The 23188-nt window shown below is 28.7% G+C and overlaps 3 protein-coding genes across 4 annotated transcripts in view; 2 read left to right on the forward strand and 1 right to left on the reverse strand.

Moving 5' to 3' along the window:
• LOC129909364 (homeobox protein 5) overlaps positions 1-1775 on the forward strand; it is a 27710-nt gene extending 25935 nt beyond the window's left edge. Inside the window, exons 3-4 of one of the 2 annotated variants that reach the window (XM_055986449.1) lie at positions 529-940; positions 1001-1775. In XM_055986449.1, the coding sequence (XP_055842424.1) occupies positions 529-940; positions 1001-1029 (441 nt within the window). In that variant the 3' untranslated portion in view covers positions 1030-1775. The remainder of the gene's footprint in view (positions 1-528; positions 941-1000) is intronic. The other variant, XM_055986450.1, reaches the window with a different exon arrangement.
• LOC129909363 (nuclear migration protein nudC) overlaps positions 1-7765 on the reverse strand; it is a 22258-nt gene extending 14493 nt beyond the window's left edge. The window contains exons 1-4 of the mRNA XM_055986447.1: positions 7552-7765; positions 7417-7494; positions 7158-7360; positions 6951-7104 (exon numbers count right to left, since the gene is read on the reverse strand). Of these exons, the coding sequence (XP_055842422.1) occupies positions 6951-7104; positions 7158-7360; positions 7417-7494; positions 7552-7755 (639 nt within the window). The 5' untranslated portion in view covers positions 7756-7765. The remainder of the gene's footprint in view (positions 1-6950; positions 7105-7157; positions 7361-7416; positions 7495-7551) is intronic.
• A 9000-nt stretch (positions 7766-16765) lies between these two features.
• The window catches only part of LOC129912694 (uncharacterized), a 49343-nt gene continuing 42920 nt past the window's right edge, over positions 16766-23188 (forward strand). The window contains exon 1 of the mRNA XM_055991052.1: positions 16766-16890. The gene's annotated coding sequence lies outside the window, so the exon portion shown is untranslated. The remainder of the gene's footprint in view (positions 16891-23188) is intronic.

The raw sequence follows: 23188 nt of genomic DNA on the forward strand, positions 1-23188 counted from the left end.
ATCTTTTTACACAAAATCAAATCGCTTTCGCTTAAAAGACATCTTAAGTCTGCATAAAAATGATAATTTTCTAACCCTTCCGAATTCCGATGAAAGAATGTTCGTTAGCGACCAGCCCACATTTTGTTCGTGTTAACTTGATTTAGTTTAAAAGATAAAATTTGGCTGTGCATTATTTTCGAATGAGTTGGGAGGATCTCTTCTCCTAACCTAACTGTCCCTACAGATGTTTTACATCAAAAGTTAAAATTTCGTTTATTAGATCAAACTATTTAACTAGGATATTTTTTCCGTATAAACAGCCTACAGCCCATAAACTAAATATAAAATTATACATATAAACATTTCTTAATAGTTTTATAGTCTTACAATATTTGCCTTTATCCTAAATAAAGTTGCATTGAAGAAAGTTTTAATTTTGCTTTCTTATTTTTTTTTACACCTAAACATCTAAAAAGGTTGCTTTAAGAACTTATTTTGTTTTCAATTTCAATATTTAAATTCGTCTACTTTTCTTTATATTTTCAGAGCATTTCGTCAGGATCTTTACTTTTAACAGCAGCTAATCTAGAACGTTTTGCTGAGATTCATAAAAAACAAAACAATCACAACAACAACAATAATAGACAACAATTTTTAAATTCAAATTATAATACGAATTTAATGCTCGCCACAATGCCATCGAATCTAACAAAAGATGCTGTCATTTCAATTGAACAACAACAACAACAAAATTTAGATTTTGTAAAAACCAAAGATATGGATACAGTTTCAATGGCCAGTTCAACGCATTTTACAATGGTCAATGGTGAAGGCGGACCATCTAGAAAGACATCAGGAGGAGGTATTTGCAGTAGAGGCAAACAAGTCACTGTTTTAATAACAACAATGAGTTTGTTATTCCTTTTTGTTATAATTGGCATGGTTTATGCTCTTGAATGTAAGTTTTAATAATATTTTTATTTTGAAATCTATTAATATATTGTTTTTTTTTTTACAGTACGAGCACGAGAAATGCCAAAAAGCTAGCAAATTTGATTTGTCTTTCTTTAATGTTTTATTTTTAATTTTACTTAGAAATTTAAATGAACATTGAACACACACACAAAATCACACAATACATGAAAGTATTTTTATTTGTTTTTAATTTTATTATTATTATGAGTAGGTATGACTTATTGATTGATTCGTTATCATACACACATAAAAACATAAGGTCCTAATCTGCTAAAAATTCAAATCACGTTTTAAAATTCGTCTCAAACGTTATTTTTTTTTCATAATGAACACTCCTCGAACATTCAACTCAAAAAGACCGGATTCTGGTTGAAATGTCTTTTCGACGGGTGTGTCACTTATTCTAATTTCAAACAATAGTTTTTTTGCCTGGAGGCAGAATAAGCTATCGCAACTAACAAATTATAGCAGAATAAGAGATTTGTATGTTAATAATATGGCCCACAAAATTAAACAAAAAAGTTAGTTAATTGTAAATTATTATTTTTTTTTTTTTGCTGTAATTATAATTTATTCTAATTTTATTTCAATTAAATTGAAATTTTTAAAAATTAAGTCTCATTTAATTTATCATTTAGCATTTTGAAAACAGTTGTTGTATCATAGTCAAAAAGTACAGGGTGATAAATTTTAATGTGATTGTAAAATCTTTTTTAACAAAAAAATAAAAATACCAATCAGTCAATACTTTTTGAATAATCCTACTTCAATATCAATAATTTTGATTTGAGACATTTGTATGCAATTCAATAAAATTTAATGGATTAAGTTCAATTTTGTTTAAAAGAAAAAAAAAAAACTAAATGTCACGTCAAATAACTATGTTTAGTCCTGTGATACAAATAAATCATATTTTACTTTAAAAGTTTCTTGTTTTATTTTTTTTTTTTTTTTTTAATTCATTAAATAACCAATGCAATATTAAGAATAATTTTAATGGCGCATGACAAAATTAAATATAAAGCTTAAGTCTCAACAATAAAAGTGTCGAAACGTGTTCTTCAATCAAGATTTTTAAAAGATGAAAGTAAATCACTTGGGTAAGTTATATTTATCTCTTATCGTGTAAGGAGGGGATTTGCAGCTTTTGATTTCATTTAAATAAAATATTTCACCGAAATCGATTATGGTTTTGATTGGAATGAGAAACGAACAAGAAGGAAAAAAAATAATAAAAATATCATATTAATGATGTGTAATTTTTAAATCATTTTTCTTGTTCTTAAATGTTTTTTTTTTTCTGACAAAAATGAATATTCAATTTAACTCGTGCTTTGTCAGCTGATCAAATAATTTGTTCATTAATAAAAACCTGTATTAAACCAGTAGCGGAACTATTCAGTCAAGAAATATGTATAGGTATACTTTAAGATATCTCAGTAAATAGACCCATTGGCGACCCATATTACATCCCAACAATTCACCCGGTAAGTTTATTAGGTTTTAGTTCATTAAGTTTTGATGTTGCAAAACAATTGAGTTCTGCTCATTTATCTCACTTTAGTCTCGTTCAATACTTTTTAATAAAGAACTAAACGACACTTAACAGTCTGGTTTCAATTCAGTAATCGAAATTCATCGATCGAAATTTCACATATGAACAAACTTTGGAAAAATAGGCAAATAATTTTAAATCAATAATCGTCTTTGAAGTAGCTTAATAAGAATGAACGAATTACACAAAGCCATGTTAAGAACTCGATATCCCTACCAAAATTCTGTTTGTGCTGGACGGCTATAAAGAAATATTGTTCCTTTGTTAAAGTTGGCAAGAATATTAGCAAATCACTTAATACCTATAAGTCTATGTGATACTGTGGAGTATCATTTGTAATTGAAATGAAAAAGCTCATCGATTTTTTAAAAATTTTTTGTTTTGTTTAGCTTTTCATTTTTAAGCTAGATTTTACTTTAGCAACGATGTTCTATAAGAAGCGTCATTAAAGTAAACGTAACAAATTAATAAATACTGCCCATAAATTATCATGTACAAATATGGATCTTCCTCAAGATGTAACCAAGTCTCGGGAAAGAACTTATACGTTCAGTAAATATTTCTATACAACATCCAATATGGGAGTATCATCTCTTGCAAAAACAGAAAAAGTAATTGAAAAGAAAAGGCACATTTTTCAACAAAAACAACACGGTAGAGTTTTCTTAGCTGTATCTTTCTGCAATGACTTTGTACATAAATATGGGAGGGGCCAAAAATGTAACTTAACAATGTAGTCTAATAAATAGTTGATTTTATCTACAATAAAGTGCAACGGGCTGACTGACTCTTTCGCATTCATCGCTTCACTCTTTTACAAACATTTTTCTCATTTTTAGAAAGTTTGCATTTTTTTTTTCTTTGAGGTTACTGCTGTATGTGTTCATTTACACGAATTTATATACTAGATTTATGATATCCTTGATGGAAAATAAAATTGATGCTGAGAGGATTCGTCAAACTCGTCACTTTCATTAAATCTTTCCCGGACCGCGAAAATTGATGACTTGGGAAAGCGGATAACTTTACTTTGAATCGAACACAGCAGTAAGAGGACAAAACGCCCTATGTTTGCCACCTTATATGAAGAAGATGTTTCGGCTGTATGTATATGCGCTACTTAGAACTAGAACCCAGCAAGTCTAAAAAAATAAAGCATGAATGAAATTTTATCTAAGGTAATTGCGGCCAAAGAACCAAAACTTATTCTTTAAAGATTTCATACATTTCAAACCAGAATTCCATCTTATCAAAAAGTAATAGAGTTAAGTTAAACTACATATAAGTCAATTAACAAGCAACATGTATTTAAATTCGAACGAATTCGAAGTTTTTTAGAACGTAACTTTCTATTACCTGTGTAACAAGACTTTTAAATCTTATTCGATTTCTAAAAAAACTTAAAAATTCTATTTTTTTTTTCAACATTTTATGTTTTTTTGACAATGTTCACCATTCCAAAAGCTGCTAGACTTTTGAATTCGTTAGAAGAACTCATAGGGCTTAAACTGCATGCTCACATTTCGGACCTCCACTCTCAAAATTAAAAGTGATAACAGCACAGAGAACTTCAATTCAATGTTTTGAAGTAACTTATAAGGATATGGTAGTCAGTACAAAACCATAAGGAGATGAAGGCGACAATCAGTTATACAGAGACATATAAAAAAAAAAAAACAAATTAATGATGTCATATTTTTTTAGTTCATCTTCACTTTTTAGGAGAACGGGGCACAAACCATTAAAACTTTTTCATACAAAGATAAAAGCGTGCATCGAACTTAGGCTACGAAAAGGCAATCATTTCTTTGAAAGATAAGCAATGCAATGGAAAATGGAATCCGTCTATGCAAGGCAAAAAAATCAGAAGACCGAGTATAACAGAAGGGAAAGAGTCATCGCGGTTTGGGAAGACCGATAGGGAACTGAAGTACATCTACGGAAACAGTGGACCACACCATTTCCGAGGAAGGGATTTTGAATTATTTGAGTGCCATCATAAGTACAAAAGTACATATGAATTTTTATTAAATAATAAATCCATAACAAGTATTTTGCGGTATCAACAAATGGACAAGTGGCGTCGATCAGGGTATCTCAAAAAAACGTAGATTCTGCTTTTAAAGCAACACCCAACACAAATTTGAATAACTCATTTAAAGTTTATTTGGTTGCCACTGTCTTTTTTATCAATATTGAATTTGAATTATATTGAATTTTTTATCAATATTTCGTTTAATTTCATTTAATTTATTGAACGAAAAGTGTACACAAGATTCCTAAAGCATAGTACATACTTCTGGTGAAGTGAACATGAACACAATGCGATCGCAACTTGTGAACACTTGACATTCATCGCCGGTACAAACTCCAAGTTTAATTACCTCATGAATCATGATACCCACATTCTGTTTTTTTTTTTTCAATTTTCAAATTTCAAAAAGACATTGACGGGTGAACGATTCACGACTTGTTTCTCAAGTATGTACTAGGCTTAAAATGTACAATGTTATTTTGGAGTAGTCATAGGAGATAATAGACTATAACGTAACACTTACATATCGTCGGCGGAAAGCAAAATTGTTCTAAATACACTTTTTACCGAGAATGAGATAATGATGTAGTTTTACTAAATTTAGAATTAGAAAAGCGTTTTTGTCTAAAAAAAAAATTCTTCAGCAGATAATGTAATTTATTAAGAAATCCAACAATAAAAACAGGTAAGTAGCCTTCTGAAAATGAGACCCGAATATTCTTGATTGTTCTAAGTCCCATCATATTTTGTTCTAAGTCGACTTTTTATTTAAGGGCTCTGTTATAGCTATCAGTAACTTATTTCAACTATTTATTTCAAAAAGAAGCAATGCATTTGGTGTTAAATTTTATTCACAAATCCATTTTATAAATTTTACTGTTCAGTAAAATGAAATTTCATCAGTAAAATTTATAAAATGTGTTTTTTTAATTTATTTCATCAATATTTTGCAAAAATTAGTATTCAAAATAGCAAAACAGAATTGATACTGATGGATTTTACTGATAGCTATAATTGAGCCCTAAGGAAAGTGCGTACTTGTATAGGAATTGTTCTATTTTCATATTTTAAAAATATAGCATTCGCACTTTTATTTAAACTTAACACAAATGATTTAACCTTTTCACAAATATACTTCACCTTTTAGCAAATATATTTCACCTTTAAGCAAATATAATTAAACAAAAAGCAAATCAATTAAACCCAAAAGCAAATATAATTAAACTTAAGCAAACTATTTAAACTTTTAGCAAATCTATTTAAACTAATCGCAAAGTGATTTAACCTTTTCTAGAAAAAGCTTTTGGTATCGAGCTATGAAGAAGGGATGAGGATTTTGAAGCTGTCCGTAGCACTAAAATCAACGAAACATCCCAAAAACCACAATAAGACCCTATAAACAAAATCCCAGTTTACCTAAGTTTTTGTTGGGTGGGACATCCGCTATTTATTTGCACAGAAAACCACAGAAAAAAGCATTTAATGTTTTTTATTTCCGAAAAAGTTATGTTGGAAAAAATTAAAACTAACATACTCCAACTCTTATAGTATAGCTTATTAAAGAAAAAAAGACACTTTCAAAAAATTACACATGACAAGTTCTAAGTAAGATTAACATGGACCATAACTTTGTTGCAGTTATTGAAGTAAAATTGATAAAAGTAGATCGCCCTAGCAATGTTATTGACATTATTCTACTTATTCCAATGCCAGCAAACTAGCTAACGTTGTTAAAAAAATATTATCACTATCATTTTTCATTTTAAAGGTGAAATAAATTTGTGTTTTGGTTAAATAGATTTGCTAAAAGTTTAAATAGTTTGCTTTAGTTTAATTATATTTGCTTTTGGGTTTAATTGATTTGCTTTTAGTTTAATTATATTTGCTAAAAGGTGAAATATATTTGCTAAAAGGTGAAATATATTTGTGAAAGGTGAAACTAATTTGTGTTTAGTTTAAATAAAAGTGCGAATGCTATACTAAAAAATAGTAGGTATGTATTTACTAATGAAGTAGGTAAGTTTGTATGATTTATTCAAAAATAAATATAAAAATATTGCTTTCAATCAAATTAAAACTTAAAAATCGTCCCCTGTAAAAATAGCTTTTTGTGACTTCGAACAATTCTGCTTTTCGCCGACGATATGTAAACAATAATGCAGAAGACAGGTGGGTTTTGGTTGCCATGGAGCTGTGTTTGAAATTTACTTTACTTTAAACGTTTCAACTTCTTTTGAATTCTTAACAAGACGTAATTCTCGTCTTGGGATTTGGTAAAAATATGAGGTAATATGAGTCACACTTTCGGTGATTATTTCACCATTTCTAACTAACTATTCATATTTTAACCGGTAACCTATAGAAGTAGAAGCTAACAATATAAAGATCATTCAAAAAACTTACCTCAACTTCCTGCAAAGTTTGAGTCCACGAATAATTGGGCAAATCACATCCATTTCCAGAGTTGGGCATTAATTTACCCTTTTCAGATTCATCAACATCTTTTGAGACTTCCTCAACTGGCTTAGAAACTTCAGCTTCAGCTTTTGTTTGTTTCCTTAAAAAGAAATCAATTTTTAAAAATATCTTAAAAATAAATGTTTGATTTACTTTTCAGCTTCTTCCTTAATAATTTGAGCAGCTTCTTCGTCAGTGATTTCACTTATTTGTGATTCATTGGCTTTTTGTTCGGCTTCTTGTTTTTTTCGTAAAATTTCTTTGCGTTTACGTTCGCTTTCCTCACGTTCCTTGATCTTTTGTTTCTCAATCTCTCCAGCTTTTTCGCCAGCTTTGCGGAATGTAGTTAAAAGCATCTAAAAAATAATATTGTTTGATAAATCATTGTGACCAATAGGAATAAGTTATTTACTTTTTCCCATTGTTCTTGTGGTACTCCAGTGAAGAAATCTGTTTTTCTGGACAGAAAACCTGCGATAGTGGCTAGAAACTTTAGAGAGAAAAATTAACTATAGATTGAGGAATTCAATTTATGATGGTTACTTACATCGGATACTCCTCCTTTGTGCTTTTCAGCCATACCTAAAAGAATTCCATCATATACAGATTGTGCGTCTTCTGCCATTGTTTTGATTACAAATTTTAGACTAGTTTTAGGATAAAAGAACGATAAATTTTCTAGAAAATTCAATGCAAATTCACAAAAACGTGCTGCTTCCTTTGAAAAAGAACAACAAAAATCTGTTGTCATGGATATTTATTTTTGTGACAGCTGTCAGTAGAGAATGTTGTCTTTCTACCGATCTAATCGACATCTAGCGAGGAATAGATATATTTGCTATTTTAATCAAAGTAGTTCTAGAGTTCACAGACAGACAGCTCTCGCTCCGTTTTGTAGCAAAACATCAAAATAAATGTTGGAGATTGGAGGATATACGTGTGGTGGCACTAGCCGTCAGAAATTGAACTAAAGATAAAAGAATTGTTAAATATATTTTTTGTTTTGCATGTTGAAGAATGGCGGCCACTCAGAGAAAAAAAAAATAAAGAAGGCAGATTGACACTAATTGTCTTTTATTTTAAATTTTGATCACCCGTAGTGCATTGGAATCACCTTCTTTAAATTTAAAAAAGAGTCCAGCCTCAGGAGTTCCAATATGGTTCCATAGTTCACAGCATTATAAATCAAAGCAATTTTGCAATTTTAAGACAACTTATAAGTAAAATAAAAAAAAAAAAAGATTGCAACGTAAAAAAGGGCAACTGGTCACCACAAAACATACAGCACAAAAATAAAATAAAATGGCAGCACTAACAAATCGAACGTTTTCTCAAAACGAAAAGTATTTTTTTTTTGTGATTTTGATTTCTATCTTCTGAAAGACGACCGCAAAATTTCAAGGATTTGGTTTGTTTTCGAAATAATGTAGATACCAATACCATAAGATTCATATAAGGCTATTGTAATTGTAAGTATTTTGCCATTTATTATTTCTTTGAAATAAAAACCTAAAATGAATAACAATTGCTTGAAAAATAAGTGTTAAAAAAAAAAGATATGTAACTATCTTGGGCTTTTCGAAGGCGATCGAGTGGTTTTAGGTGATTCCAGGAGTAAAGTAAAAAAATGGTGTTTTTTTGCACTTCACTGGAAACCTAGATCTTTACTGGAAAAATGGAGTCGGATTCAGCGCATCGAAATACATGCTTAGGGGGGGTCTCTAGTTCATTTTATATGCCACTTTTTGTTTTTTGCGTGTCGATGTAATTAATGTCCTTGGGGCCTCAGGTCCATTTCACACATAGCCGGCGACCGGCCAACCGGCCCGGGTAGCCGGTTTTTCTTCATACGTTTTTAATTTAGTCGCGTGAAGGCGCCCATAGGGCCTGGCTACATAGTGTTGTGCCCAATCACGTTCCAATTCACATTTTCACCCCTCTTGCCTACAAACTGACTGGTTAGGCGATTTAATCACCGTGTAGCTCGGCACATAGATAGGAACGTGTACATAGCAACCGGCTTTCCGGGCCGTTTACCCGGTTCCCGGCTATGTGTGAAATTGGCCTAAGAGTTGAACTCTTTCCGAGATTATTTTCCAGATCTCGATTTTTAGCGAGGTTTACACCTATCTCACGCAATATCGGCTGTATTTGACGGTGCATTGCAGACTTTCTTTTTTAAACTGGTAAACTACACGTTATAGATTTTTTTTTTGTTTTTTCTATAAACAGTGTGGAAAAGCAACCCCTCAGCTTGAACACACCATAGGATTTGGGGTATGTCAAAAGTTGGATATACATATGCCAAGTTTTTTTTTAAATTAATAGCGCTCCTTAAATACCGAAGAAACTTAGCCTATTACCAACTTTGAACATACCCCAAATCATCAGTTATTCCAAGCAGGGAGGTTGCAGGGGGCAGCATGCTTTTTCATGCTTTTATTCACACGAGTGATCAGTGAATCTAATTCTAATACGAAAATTCCTGTTGGAAGCCTTATCAGTACATATGCCTTAAAAATATTTTAAAATAACACGAGAAGGACCTCGTATATACTTATTTGCCTTAATTTAAATTCCTTGTAGCTTGTTTAAAAAAAAAAAATTATAAAACTTATATTAGCCGTGTTTTATTTTTAACTCAGTACTTAGCTCAGTAAAATTTTGCACAGGAAATAACAACAAATGATGGTTAACAAAAAAATTTTTTTATAAACTTATACATTTTTGACCCTTCAACAATAAGGATTATTATTTATTAATAAATAAAAGTAATCAATTGTTCTTGTTTACAGCATAAAATGTTAACTCGTTTAAATATTGAGTACCAATAAAACACGGCTATAATTTTTCTTTATTTTATCTCACAAAGATAGAAATAACTTATAACGTCGCCCGAGCATTGTTTTGTCGTAAACGCCAATTTTGGAATTTGGGGAAATCGCACTTTAAGGTTTGCATTTGCATTACTATAAAAAAACAGCAATGAAGTTTTTTCAAAATTTAGTAGAATATTTTGTGGGATATCTTTGTTTAGGTTTTCAAAATATCAAGGTTTTTATACCCAAAATCAATACCAATGTGATGCATATTTTGTGAATATAAGAAAAAATGGATACGGTACATGATAGGAAAAATCTAATAACAGATTTGAAAAGAGCACATTCTTAAACCTAATACTACAAACTACATATTTAGTTTAAAAAAGTGCATTTTGGCGTTCACGACATAACGATTATACTATAGGCCGACGATACCTCATTGTTGTCCTGAGAATAAATACTCCCAAAAAAAACACTAGCTTGAATTTTTAAGTGAACTATTATTCAATTAAATCTTAACTAGCCTAAACAATTCGCGCACAACACAGACTAATACTCAATTTTGAAAAACTAACGAGGTATTGTAATCAATTGTCATATTTATGCACGTACTTCGATAACTTATTCTGGTTTCTTGGATAAAATCGAACTTTTAAAATGATAGATCGATAACTGAGACAATGGCGTCCCACGAACCTCGACCACCCACGGGCGTAATATTTCATGTCTCTTTGTTTTATCGGTGTTTTTTATAAACAATGAAATTGCATTCCTGTGCTATTTTTCATTATCTTCAACTACCGTTAGGCAGCCATGAAGGTTGTGTGTGAAAAATTAAAAACAGCATACTTTGCGGTGCTTTTACTCCAAAAGTAGATACATTTCTTATTAGAAATGTCGTCAAATTGTCTTTGTTGTAAGCCTTTCTCTATATTTTTTTTTAGCAGAGAGTTTCTGCGAAAATTCGTTAGAGGACTCTAGAGTTCAAAAAGAAGATAGGTATTTTGTAATTCTTTGTAGTCGGCTAAAAGTAAAATTTTGCAGACATTTTATAATAGATATAGATAGTAGATATTTTTTCGTTACGTTTTCAGATTGATTTTTATTTGCTGTAGTAGTGATGAATTTTTGTGTATATAAACCAGGCAGTTGTCAAAAATTGAGTCAGCGAACAAATTCATTCACTTAAAACTGCTTCCATTTGCACTGAAAACTAATTTAATTCATTCTTGAAACAAAAAAATTGTCAAACTGATGATAGTCAATGATATGATACATCGTGGGGTAGATCTGGCGAAAAATCCAGATCTAGAAAATTGATCCAAGATCAAAAAATAAATTTTCTCAAATTTTTTTAACGTTATTTTCTATAGCGCCATTTATAAAAACAAGTTACAAAAAAGTTTAAACTTCTACGGAGTACTCAACAATATATTAATTTTAAAGAAAAACTAATAATTTTAAACATGGCTTTCATGACCGCAAGTAAATATTTTTAAGCTTTGGGTAGAAAGTAAAAACAAAAAAAAAAAAAAAACAAATCACTCGAGGTTTTCAGTATACACCAACCCTCAAAGTTCAAAAGTAAAGCGATGCAGTAATCATAAATGATTTTCGCAAGATGCACAAGAGTGCTGTTAAAATGAAGTTTGTTTTTAAATAACTAGGTTACCGAAAAAATGGCAGGATACCTAACATTTAAGTTCTTTTAAGAGGAAGTTGTACTTTAAAATTAATACTTTAAGTACATTTTGCGACAGATAGGTAATTCATATATGTAAATGTTTATAAATCAGACTTTTGAGTATTAGACAAGGGAGATCTTTAAGTGCCCGCCACTTTTTTGGTATCATAATCAGGAAAAAGAATTCAAAAATGGATCCTATAAAATTCCAGTTTTTAAACCGTTTTTAATTTTGAAATGTACAAATTTATTTTTTAAATCCCTATAGGCCCTGTAAAAATATTATTTCTTTTTTTCACTACATCTGAATTCTGCACGTATACAGGGTCCTTTAATTTACCGGAAGCAGTAATCTGATGAGGATGACAAAATTGATGAGATAGTACAAAAGCTTTTATATTCAAATCCAGTTTTTATTTCCCCTTATTTGTTTAAGACAGTAGTTTTTTTGTCAAATTTATATACCTGTAAACCTGCAACAGGAACTTTAACAAACACCCTGCGCTTTAAAAATGTAGAAATTTAAAGCGGCAGCGTTGTTGGTAGATGTACAAATTCACATATAATACTATTTTTATTTTGTCGGATGTCGTTTCGTCTTCGTATTGGGAGATTTGTGTTGATGTTAATGTGCGGCAGCGGCAGAAACATGTGCTTAGTAAATTCTTTTCCCACTCCGTTAAAGAGTTTTCTTCATCGTCTTCTCTATGGGCTATGGTTGTTTTATTTTTATGCTATTATTTGAAATGCGCTTCTCTTCTTTCTCTTCATATACGTCTTGCGCAATGCTTTTTTTATTCTTTTGAAAACTCGCAATTTTTGTATTTAAAGGAAATTTATTGAATAGCAAAAAAAAAAAATGATTTCGGGATTTCGGTCAATTGACATAATGTGTGTTTGGAACATCGTTTTCGGAACTCAACGAACGAAAATACATATATGTAGGTAGTTTCCTGAATTGAATTTTTAATTTTTTTTTAATAAAATTAAATAAAAAGAAAATTTGCTTCAAATTAATTTTTAACAACTAAAAGTTCAATAGTCATTTTTGGGAATAATTAATTCAATTGTTTAATCGGTAGAACCTAACAAGCAACCGATAGTATCTATTATTTTAATGTTTGTTCAATTTCGGTTAGCAAAACATTTCGTTTAAACAACAAAGGTACTAAGTTCATATTGATAAAGTAGAAGTTTATTTTTATTCATGTTTAGAAAACGCAGCTGAGTAAATTAGCAAAGACAAAGCTTGTTAAAAAAATAGAATGATTCGACAAGGTTAAATCCTCTAGCTTCTGCAAAATTTCAAGTTCATTTGTCAAATGATAACAATTTTTATGGAATGTTCAAGTTTTTTTTTTTTAGTTCAATAATACCGTTATGTACCTAGTTGGTGCAGTTATTTGATAGCATATTTTTTTTTTTTTTAATGCTCACTTTCGGCAAACACTACAAATATAACAAAACTTCCCAAAGATTGTAAAAAACAGATCTGTTCGAATGTTTGTATAATCATCTGCACGTGTTACAGTTTGAAAGTCTGGATTAATGCCGGAATTTCTAAGTTTGTTACCAAGCGTGCTTGTATGTAATGTTGCCAGATATTTTAATAGGCAAGAAGCCAAATAAGTTAAGATTATTTACACTTCAAGTTTAATTGTCATTTTCATTTTATTAAACAAAAAATTTAAGCAAAATGCTTAGCAAAATTCTTTAATTTGAAGAGAGCCTTAGATCTCTTCGAGTTCGCTTTTGACCGCATTTTTGTGCTAATGTTTTAATATATATATGTTTTTGGTTAATAAATATCCTTATCTATATTATACTACCGTAAAATAGACCTATGTTTGCATTTATTAAATGTGGCTTTATTTATATGTAGTAACTGTTTGTTTTCTGTGAAGTAGTTTGGGGAGCCAGATGGATATACAAATTCATTATATTAAGTTTGGTTTACGAAGAATAATATACAGTTAAAAACCAGCTCTTTTTCATAAAGAATTGGTTTAAATTTTAGTGTAAATTATTTATGATTAAGATAAATCCCAGCTTTTCTTAAAAGCAACAGAGTCACAGCTTATGAAACAACTATGAATATGGCCCAATATTATTGTCATGTTTAATGACAACAGTTATGGTTAGATTTAAAATTATATTTATGATAATTAAAAAAAAAAATCAATTAATATAACAATAGCAAAAGATTTGAAATTATTTAAATTTTAGCTTGAAGACATTTGATATTATTATTCAATTAAATTAAATTTGTCGGTTTTTACTGGTCCTACGAATTTTTCCAGAAATATAATTATATTTTTGGTAAAATTTATTTAAAAAAAATTGTATTCTAAACAAAATTGTAAAGTTTCACTTGTCTTTTCAAAACTGTGCTATATTCTTGTTTTTTCATACAATTATAAAACTTGCGAAATATTATACAAAAGTAATATTGTGAACTTAAAAACAAGTAATAATAGAACACTTCTGTTCAAATAACAGATATTTTTTTGTTTGGTTATAAGTTATTTTTGGAATCTATTTTTATTGATGCGATTGACACACATGATGTTTTTATAGTGTTGCAAAACTGAAGAAAAAACAATATTTTGGAAAAAATATGTAGATAAACAAAAATTAGTTTGAAGTATTTTTGTTTGTTGATGTTTTTTTTTTAATGTGGCAATATTCCAAGTTTAAAAATACCTTTTTTTTTAAGAAAATTCTTTTGAATTTGGATGAACATCATTACTTAATTATACTGATTATATAAGATAAGGCTCTCTTGTTCTTTGTTTGGTTTTGGAGTGCGATAAAGCACTTTTCCATTCTTTCACCCTTAATTAATTAATTAAAACTGAAGATGTGGATTACGAGCTTTTGAAAATTTTATATTATTTAGTTTTTTATTTTCTAAAAATGCATCAAAATAAAAAATTAAATTGTATACTTGTTTTGGAGCTTAATTTGATTTAGGGCCAATTTTTCAATAGTCAGATAAACCTCAGATAGAGCTTATTCCTAGGAATAAAAGTTTTTTTTATATTGACATTTATTTTTCTGATAATCAAACTGACGATTGAAAAATCAGGTCTTAAGATGTTATTTTTTTTAACGAACTTTGTTTTTTTTTTTTCAAATACATATATTAAATTTAAGCAAATTGAACTTTATCGCACGAAAACATACAGGAACAATAACTATACTGGTCACAAAAAAAAGTTTGATTTTGCTCCAGAATAGCTACCAAGATTTCTTAAAAAAATATATGTATACTTTTTATTAAAATATAAACAAACGTTTAAGGGAAAAATTTTCAAAAATCATTATTAACCCTTTCGAGCCCAAGCTATGAAAATCAACATTCAAAAATGTTTTTTCAGTATTATTGTGTCAAAAACATCACAACTAAGAAATATGAATAGCCAAAAGTTATGTTCCAAAACAATAAATAGCAAAACTAATGTGTGAATGTCATGTTACATGTAAGTAATATACACTGCCTATGACCACCAAAAAAAGTCGGACAACTGAGAAAATAACTTTTTATAGAACAATAATGTATGCTACTTCTTCTAAGGCAAAACACAAAAAACTTTCTGGATTAACATTTGTTATAACCTTTTTTTTAATTATGACCATATAAATACAAAATTTTTTTTTTGCAAAAAAAAAATGTGGATTTCAGTCCCTTTTTCCATAAATAAAAATTTAAAGTATGATATTTGACAGACTTTTTGTACTAATCCAGTAACTAGGCATTATTATCTTTCAATTAAGCCATCGAAACCTAAAAAATTATTTAATGGAATATTTTTTACGAATTTTTAAAAATATGTTACATGAGTGTAACGCTGGGTCCGAAAGGGTTAACAGTTTAAGAGGATTTTCAAAATTTAGAGTGTTTTAAAAATTTAAGCAATTTGAACTCTAAGTCCATAACATATCTAAATATGTATGGAAAATCTAATAGTGAAACGCGTAACATTCACATATTAATATAAGAAGCTCAAATTTGAACAGGCTAATGTTAAGACCGAAACTAAATAAAATAAAATGCACGACTGGGTCGCACGAACTTGCTCTTAGAGTTAAAGTTGCTTAAATTTTTAAGACTTTTTATATAGAAATTTGGGAAATGTAGGTACTATTTATATGTAAAAAAAAAAAACACATAAAATTCGTTTTTTTTTTAAATAAAATAAAATTTGAAATCAAATTGCCCTCCAAAACAAGTAGGCAGTTTTAATTGGTATATAAAGATGCATTTTTTGAAAAAAAAAAAAAAATTTTCAAAATCGTTAGAACCGTTTTTTAAAAAAACTATTTTCTTATAAATAATTAAAAAAAAAAAACAGTTTAAAAATAAAATTGGTATATCATTTTGTAGAAATCACTAATCAACATCTTAAAACAAAATTTCAAAAAAATTCAATGTCCCGTTTTCGAAAATTTGATTTTTCAAAAAAAATTGCTTCTTCACAAAAAGTTTCGTTGACATCAAATAAGCAGTTTTGGCGCAAATCGGATTAAAAAAAAAAACGGTTCTATGATTTTCCAAAAAAAAAAATTTCATTAGAAGATAGACCTTGTCTTAAAACTGACATTTGAATTTAAAAAAAAAATCGTTTCAGTCGTTTTTGATCCAAAAAATTAATTCCAAAAACCCTCTGGAGAGTCTCCAAAAAATGCTACATACCAAGTTTGAAATCAATCGGTCCATCAGTTTAGGCTGTAGCCCCTTATACAGACAGACAGACAGACTGACAGACGGACTTCCGGGACCCACTTTTTTGGCATTCTCTATTATCGTAATATCATGGAAAAATGTTATCTCAACTTTTTTTTTTTGTACGAATGCATAACTGTATAATATATACTTCCTATATCGCAAGTCAAAAATTGTTTAAATCGGTATGAAAATAATAATGGAACTTAAAAAAAAATACAAAATTACATTCAAAGCAAGTACTCACGACCAGTCTTGCACTTTATTTTCATCTTCTTCCTCCAATGCTTGTCTGCTTTTGCTCTTTTATCAAATGAACCATGCCTTCGTTTCGTTCCCGACTTGCAACTCCCAACACCCAACACATTCGGTGGCTCCCCCGGTCTTTTTGTAAAAATTTGAATTCATAGCAATGCTTTTTTTCTGATGGCGGTTCTACCGCTCTCCTCTATTCCTTCTATATTGCTTTTGCTTCTTCTATGCGAGTTCTAAAGCTGTTTCAGCATGACACTGGCACCACATAGTACATATTACATACAAAAGGTTCTAAGAGAAAAATTGATTCGTCTGCGTTCAGTTTCATTCGGTGTTCGGTTATCATAGGACGTTTCAACGTAAAAGTTCCAGCTGCAAACCTAAAGAAGAGTGAAACAAGTAATGTTCTCTTTTTTTTTTCTTCTTATAAATTATTAGAAATATTATTAAGTAATTTTTTTGTGTTAAAATATTTTTTTCTATTTTAAAAATTAATTATAATTTTTATTTAAAATTAGTTGATTTTTTAAAAAAAGGAGCACATAATTGCAAATCTCTATCCTTCACGGCAGATAAAATCTGAATTAAAGTGAAAAAAATCGAAAGAAAAAAATGAAAAAAAAAAAAATGTGTGATCGGAATAAATTTTTCATTTTCGATTTTTAATAAAAAATAAAATTTAATGTGATAGTTATGATTAAATAGTTTTAATATTAAGTGTATTTTTCAAGTTTTTCAAAATTAGCCTCAAGGATTTATGTAACCCAACATCCACATCCACCACCGCCATTCATGCTGAATATAATTATCCTTTGGCAAATTTTATTATTATATATTCGGGAATTTTCCATCTGTCTTCTTTTGTTATCTTTCTATAAGATCCTGTAAGATTATTTGTACAAAAAACGATAATCCGGTGTAGAAAAAAGAAGATGGACTTGAATTTTGCATTTCAAATAAAAATGTGATTTTTTTTTGTTCTTGTTAAATTTTAATTTTAAAAGAAGTGCGTCGGAGATTATATCGAGTATGTATATGTAATTTTTTTTTATCGTTTATTTTTTTTCTACACTTGAACGATATAATTTGAGAATTAGGAAAAAAAAATGGAGTTTGCGCACGATGATTACTTGGACAATAAATTTATCCGGATGCAAGGTTTCCTTTAATTCCGATATCTACTTGTTATAATTATTGTTTTTAGATAATTTATTTAACATATTGAATGTTAATAATGGATTTGGGACATTATAAAAACATCCTTTTATTAATAAATTGATTAAATCAATAAATTAGAAGATCAAAGAAAGCTAATTTTTTTAAAGGTTAAAGTAAAATAAAGAGTAGGTAGGTATCTAGCTGCTAGCTACATCAACGTGGGTGTGCAATTTTAAGTATAATATCGAAGGGAAAATTGTGAAATTGTTGAAATGAAAATAAAAGAAAATAAATTATTATAAGTTTACACAAAAAAGTCATGTTATTTTATGATTATTATTATTGTACACTCCCTGTTGTTTGAATAGGTTTAATTTGTTTTTTTTTTTTTTTTTTTGTATTTTGCGGTTGGGTTTGTTTGTTCTTAATTATGAACATGGTCGAATTTTATTCTACCTACTCTGCATTTTTTTTATGACGGGGGGGGGGTACGATATCAATGAAATTAATCGTTCTTTTATTTAAATATTTTTGTCCTTGTAAATAATAGGATTTTAAGATAAGGAATAATGGATTTTGAGTTTTTGAGTTATCGTTACTTTTGCGCTATAGTTGTTTCTACATATGTAATTCCCCAAGCTAAACTTTAATGTGATCCTCCTTCAAGTGCGAAAATTCTCACTAAGCGATTGTTGTAAACATTTTTAATTAGAAACATTTAAACCGGGTTGGATATTATTTATGTATTTTCATTAGAAAATTAAGTAACTACATTTTAAACTTGTATGCGAGATGTACTTTCCGATTTCTGCATTGTAACGTAGTTTATCTGAAATTAAAAAAATTTACAGGAAAAAAGAAAAGCGGATTTAATTTGAAATACAATTGAGTCTTGTTTCAGATTACACTTCCTTATCTACTTTTCCTTAAAAGCATTTCCAATGTTGTGTAATTGATAGGGAAATCTTCAAGAAGATGTCAAGTTGTTATCGCAGGAGATGTCGATATGTTAAAATTTAGAACTAAGAAGTATGTAGGTATTTCAAATCTTAGGATCACGGTTGCTACAATAGTCATTTATGACCAAAATTGGCCATTTTATACCTATTCACTTGGTCATTTTTTCTGATCCATAGTTTCAAGTCAAAATTTTTCCAGTTTCCATCCGAAATATTTTTGTTCGACAAGTTTCTTGTGTGCCACGAAAATATAAGTGGAAACAAGCATATTAAAAAAAAAAAATTAAAAATACGGTTGAAATTTTAAGATTTATTTGGTCATTTTCAATCTTGGTCATAACCGGCAACCGTGCTTGGGATATTAAAACGCAGTTTCAGTCGAATTCGTAAATTAAAATGCAGAAACCAAAAGTAACAGGTTGGTATTGCTATACTTTTTGCCGGTGAAGGACACAGTAGAAACGAATATCCTTTATGGTTGCAAAACTTCATTTGAACGAGTGGAAATATTTTAATATTTTATGTTTACTGACGGTGAAACCCAATGCTAAAAACTACATTTCATTTTAAAATATCAGTATGCAGGGTGTTTCAAAATCTTTTGTTGTGATACAATATCATTATCAGTTTTCAATTATAAGTATAGGTACATATTTGCAAAGAAGACAGTGGCGATTTTTAACCTTAAAAAATGTCTTTATATAAAAAAAGCTAGACGTTAACTTTAAAACGAAAAAAAAGTACAAAATGAGAGTTGGTATTCGATTTTATGCATTTTTGTATAATGTACATACATAAATAATCCTTTTTATCAAAAAAAAAAAAAACAAAGCCGACTTCTTTGGATTGAAGCTTGGATTTATGGTTTTCTCATGCATGCTATAGTCAATACAAAATTTAAATGAAATCACACTGCAAGCACTAGCTATCGAATGCAAAATGAATTATCAAAATTGGTTCACACAGTCCAAAGTTATGAGGTAACAAACATAAAAAAAATCGGACGAATTGATAACCTCCTCCTATTTGGAAGTATAAAATTGTATAGGATCCCACAAAAGGATTTGACAGTCTTATTTCCAGTTTAGAAGATCTGTCTTAAAAAAAAATAAAAAAAATAAAATCTCGAACATAACAATATCTATGTTCCGTGTACATGTCTCGGGAACTACCTATTAAAGAAGGTGCTGTCGAACAGTGTTTTTGAAAAGAAAGGTTTTACTTTTTTTTAATATACCTACTAGTCCATTAAGAAAGCTTTGGCCTTTTTTGAATATATTGTCCCATTAATTAATTGTTCCGACTTGATTAAAAATAACAGAAATAACAAAAACGAATTGTCATTGCAATTTATTATTTAGCTTTAATTACAAAATTAGACTTGTAACTACCTATTGAAGACCCATACACTAAAAGCTCAATTAGCGTTACAAAAAAAGTCATCTCTTTTTTAATTATTTTATTACACCATAATAATGGTTATTTTGTATTTTTTTTTTTAATTTGATGAACTATTAGTAGAAAAAAATAAATTGTGGAGTTGCATAATTTAATGTTAGATATTGTAAATTAATATATTTAAAGTTATATATTAAACATAAAATTAAAATAATTGAATATGGTTTATTTTACATGATTAATTTTGAGGGACTTTTAGAGAAATTAGATGTTTACATATGACAATTCGTGAAGACTCAATTTTTTTAAAATTCTTTTTAAAACAACTTATGAGTAGTAGAATCCACGTGTTTAAAATACATTGTCGAAAAATGTTGCATGTAAAACGATATGTAAACAACTGTGTTGTTTTTTTTTTTTTTGCCATTTGGATCAATCTGTTGTTATTGTGGTTTACCAGGTTGTGTAAATTCATTTTAAACACGTAATATTGTTAATCGATTAGCTCAGCTTATACCTACTTATTTTAAAAAACTTAAATGGCTTTATTTAAAATAAGAAGTGTTGAGCTGTTAATAATAATAGTTGATCAATTAAAACATCATTTCATCAATTTTAAATATAGGTAGCTATTTTTGGAAGCAAAAATTTAGTTACATAACAAATTAGACACGTTTTACCTATTAGAACTTTGTTAAACATTGTAATTTTTTGTATACATATTACCTTCAATTATTTTTGAAGCTTAAGTTATCAGCATTAAAAAAAATTAAAGTTTTTAACGTTTTTTTTTTTTTTTTATTTTTCTTTCTCAGAAAAGACTGAATCGATTTCTTCGAAAAAATTATTTTACATAAAAGCTTTTAATAGTTGATATTATTGCAAAATACATTTAAAAAAAAGTATCAATTTTGTAAAATCAAGTCAGTTAAATGCTTTGAAATTTTAGTTGTGAAGGTTTTTAATAACTTATTAAATTTAAACACATAGCATAAAAAGCTACTCTGTACTGAAAAATTTTAAGATTAATGTCGAAAAATGTTATTATGTTTTTATTTTAACACTAAAATAAAGACAAAGCAAAAAATTCTTATTTAATTCATTCTTTATTCGAATTGTGTTTAATTAATGCAGTATTCATTACTTGTCTAAATGTTCAACTAGTATTAACTTAAAAAGAAAGTTGTAACTCTTTATTTTAGTTGCACAGTATATTCGGATAGATCATATTATTATATTCCAAGAATAAATTCGAACTATTATATATATTAATGGAATCAGTTCTTCAAAAAAAAATTCTGAGAAAAATAAAGATACATATATAAAATAAAGTTAACGCTTTGGTCGTACGTACTTACTCTTCTATTTTAAGATTTAATTTATTCGAAATTGTAAGTTATAAACTTATCTCTAATTCTTAATGCTACACAGAAAATCAACAAAAGAGAAAATAGTGAACAAAATGGGGTTTATGTTACTATAAATTCATTACTTAAAATAAAATACCAATATTGTATTTTTTAAAGATCGAAGACTTTTAGCACTAAGCACGTTATACTCATACAGCAAGTCAAATTAACACATTTAACTACTTTTTTAAAGTTGGTATGCAATATCCCACTCATATGATAATAAATTTATCACATGATGTTAAGATTCCGTTTAACTTTAAATGAATACAGCAATACGGGCATGAATATAAAATTAGTTGTGAAGTTCTAATCAATGAGAACTTAAAAGTAAATTCAATGATGTTCGTCAGAAATCACTCACAACCAAATCCATCATTCATTTTCATGACCATTTCACAAACATTTTAGCCCAGTCGGGATGTACAAAAAATTAAGCTGAAATGGAAATAATTAGATCGTGCAGTTTTTTTTCATAGGATGATAGAGGGGATCACTGGGAGCTTAAAACCAGTTTTTCGGGAAAATCGACCTTGTGCTTAAGCCGCCATCTTGGATTAAAGGTAAAACACGTTTTAGTGAATAACTCGGCCATTTTTGATTTTTGACAAAAATTATACATGTAAAATTTGTAGAAAATTTTATTTTCTATAACTTTTGTCTTGATAAGTTTTTCTATATGACCTATATTTTTCGAGTTAATTTGAAAAAACTATACCCCTACTCAGCTTAAACTTTATACCCGCTTTGATTATAGATTTTAAGATCACCGCAATATGGGAGTGTTTTTATATGTTTTTGGGGATGATAAATCTAGCTGCAATGTTAGTTTTTGCAAATTCATGAAATTTTATAAACAAAAGTAACTATCTCAAAATCGGTAAGTGTCGTTTTAAACAAAATTAGTAAATATTATAATTGATGTCTAGCAAGACAAGCAAGTCTTTGAATTTTTCAAATCGGTTCATTAATGCCTGAGATATGACCAATTGTTTATAATAAAAGCTTAAAAGAGAGAGTGAGTTATAAACAATTGGTCATATCTCAGGCATTAATGAACCGATTTGAAAAATTCAAAGACTTGCTTGTCTTGCTAGACATCAATTATAATATTTACTAATTTTGTTTAAAACGACACTTACCGATTTTGAGATAGTTCCTTTTGTTTATAAAATTTCATGAATTTGCAAAAACTAACATTGCAGCTAGATTTATCATCCCCAAAAACATATAAAAACACTCCCATATTGCTCTTAAAATATTGATCTTAAAATCTATAATCAAAGCGGGTATAAAGCTTAAGCTGAGTAGGGGTATAGTTTTTTCAAATTAACTCGAAAAATATAGGTCATATAGAAAAATTTATCAAGACAAAAGTTATAGAAAATAAAATTTTCTACAAGTTTTACATATATAATTTTTGTCAAAAATCAAAAATGGCCGAGTTATTCACTAAAACGTGTTTTACCTTTAATCCAAGATGGCGGCTTAAGCACAAGGTCGATTTTCCCGAAAAACTGGTTTTAAGCTCCCAGTGATCCCCTCTATCATTCTAGGAAAAAAAATTGCACGATCTAATTTTTTCCATTTGAAATGTTTAATTCTACTGGGCTATTTATTTTGCAATCTATCTACCTACCTTATATGTGTCATAAATTCCAAAAGGGTTATAAAAGAAGTTTGACCAAATTTGTTTGCACAGTACATTATATCGATATGTGTAGATAAAAGACAAAGTCTGCTTTTTCAAATTTATTAATGAATGAATGAATT

This window comes from Episyrphus balteatus, chromosome 2, assembly GCF_945859705.1.
Source record: "Episyrphus balteatus chromosome 2, idEpiBalt1.1, whole genome shotgun sequence".
NCBI lineage: Eukaryota > Metazoa > Arthropoda > Insecta > Diptera > Syrphidae > Episyrphus > Episyrphus balteatus.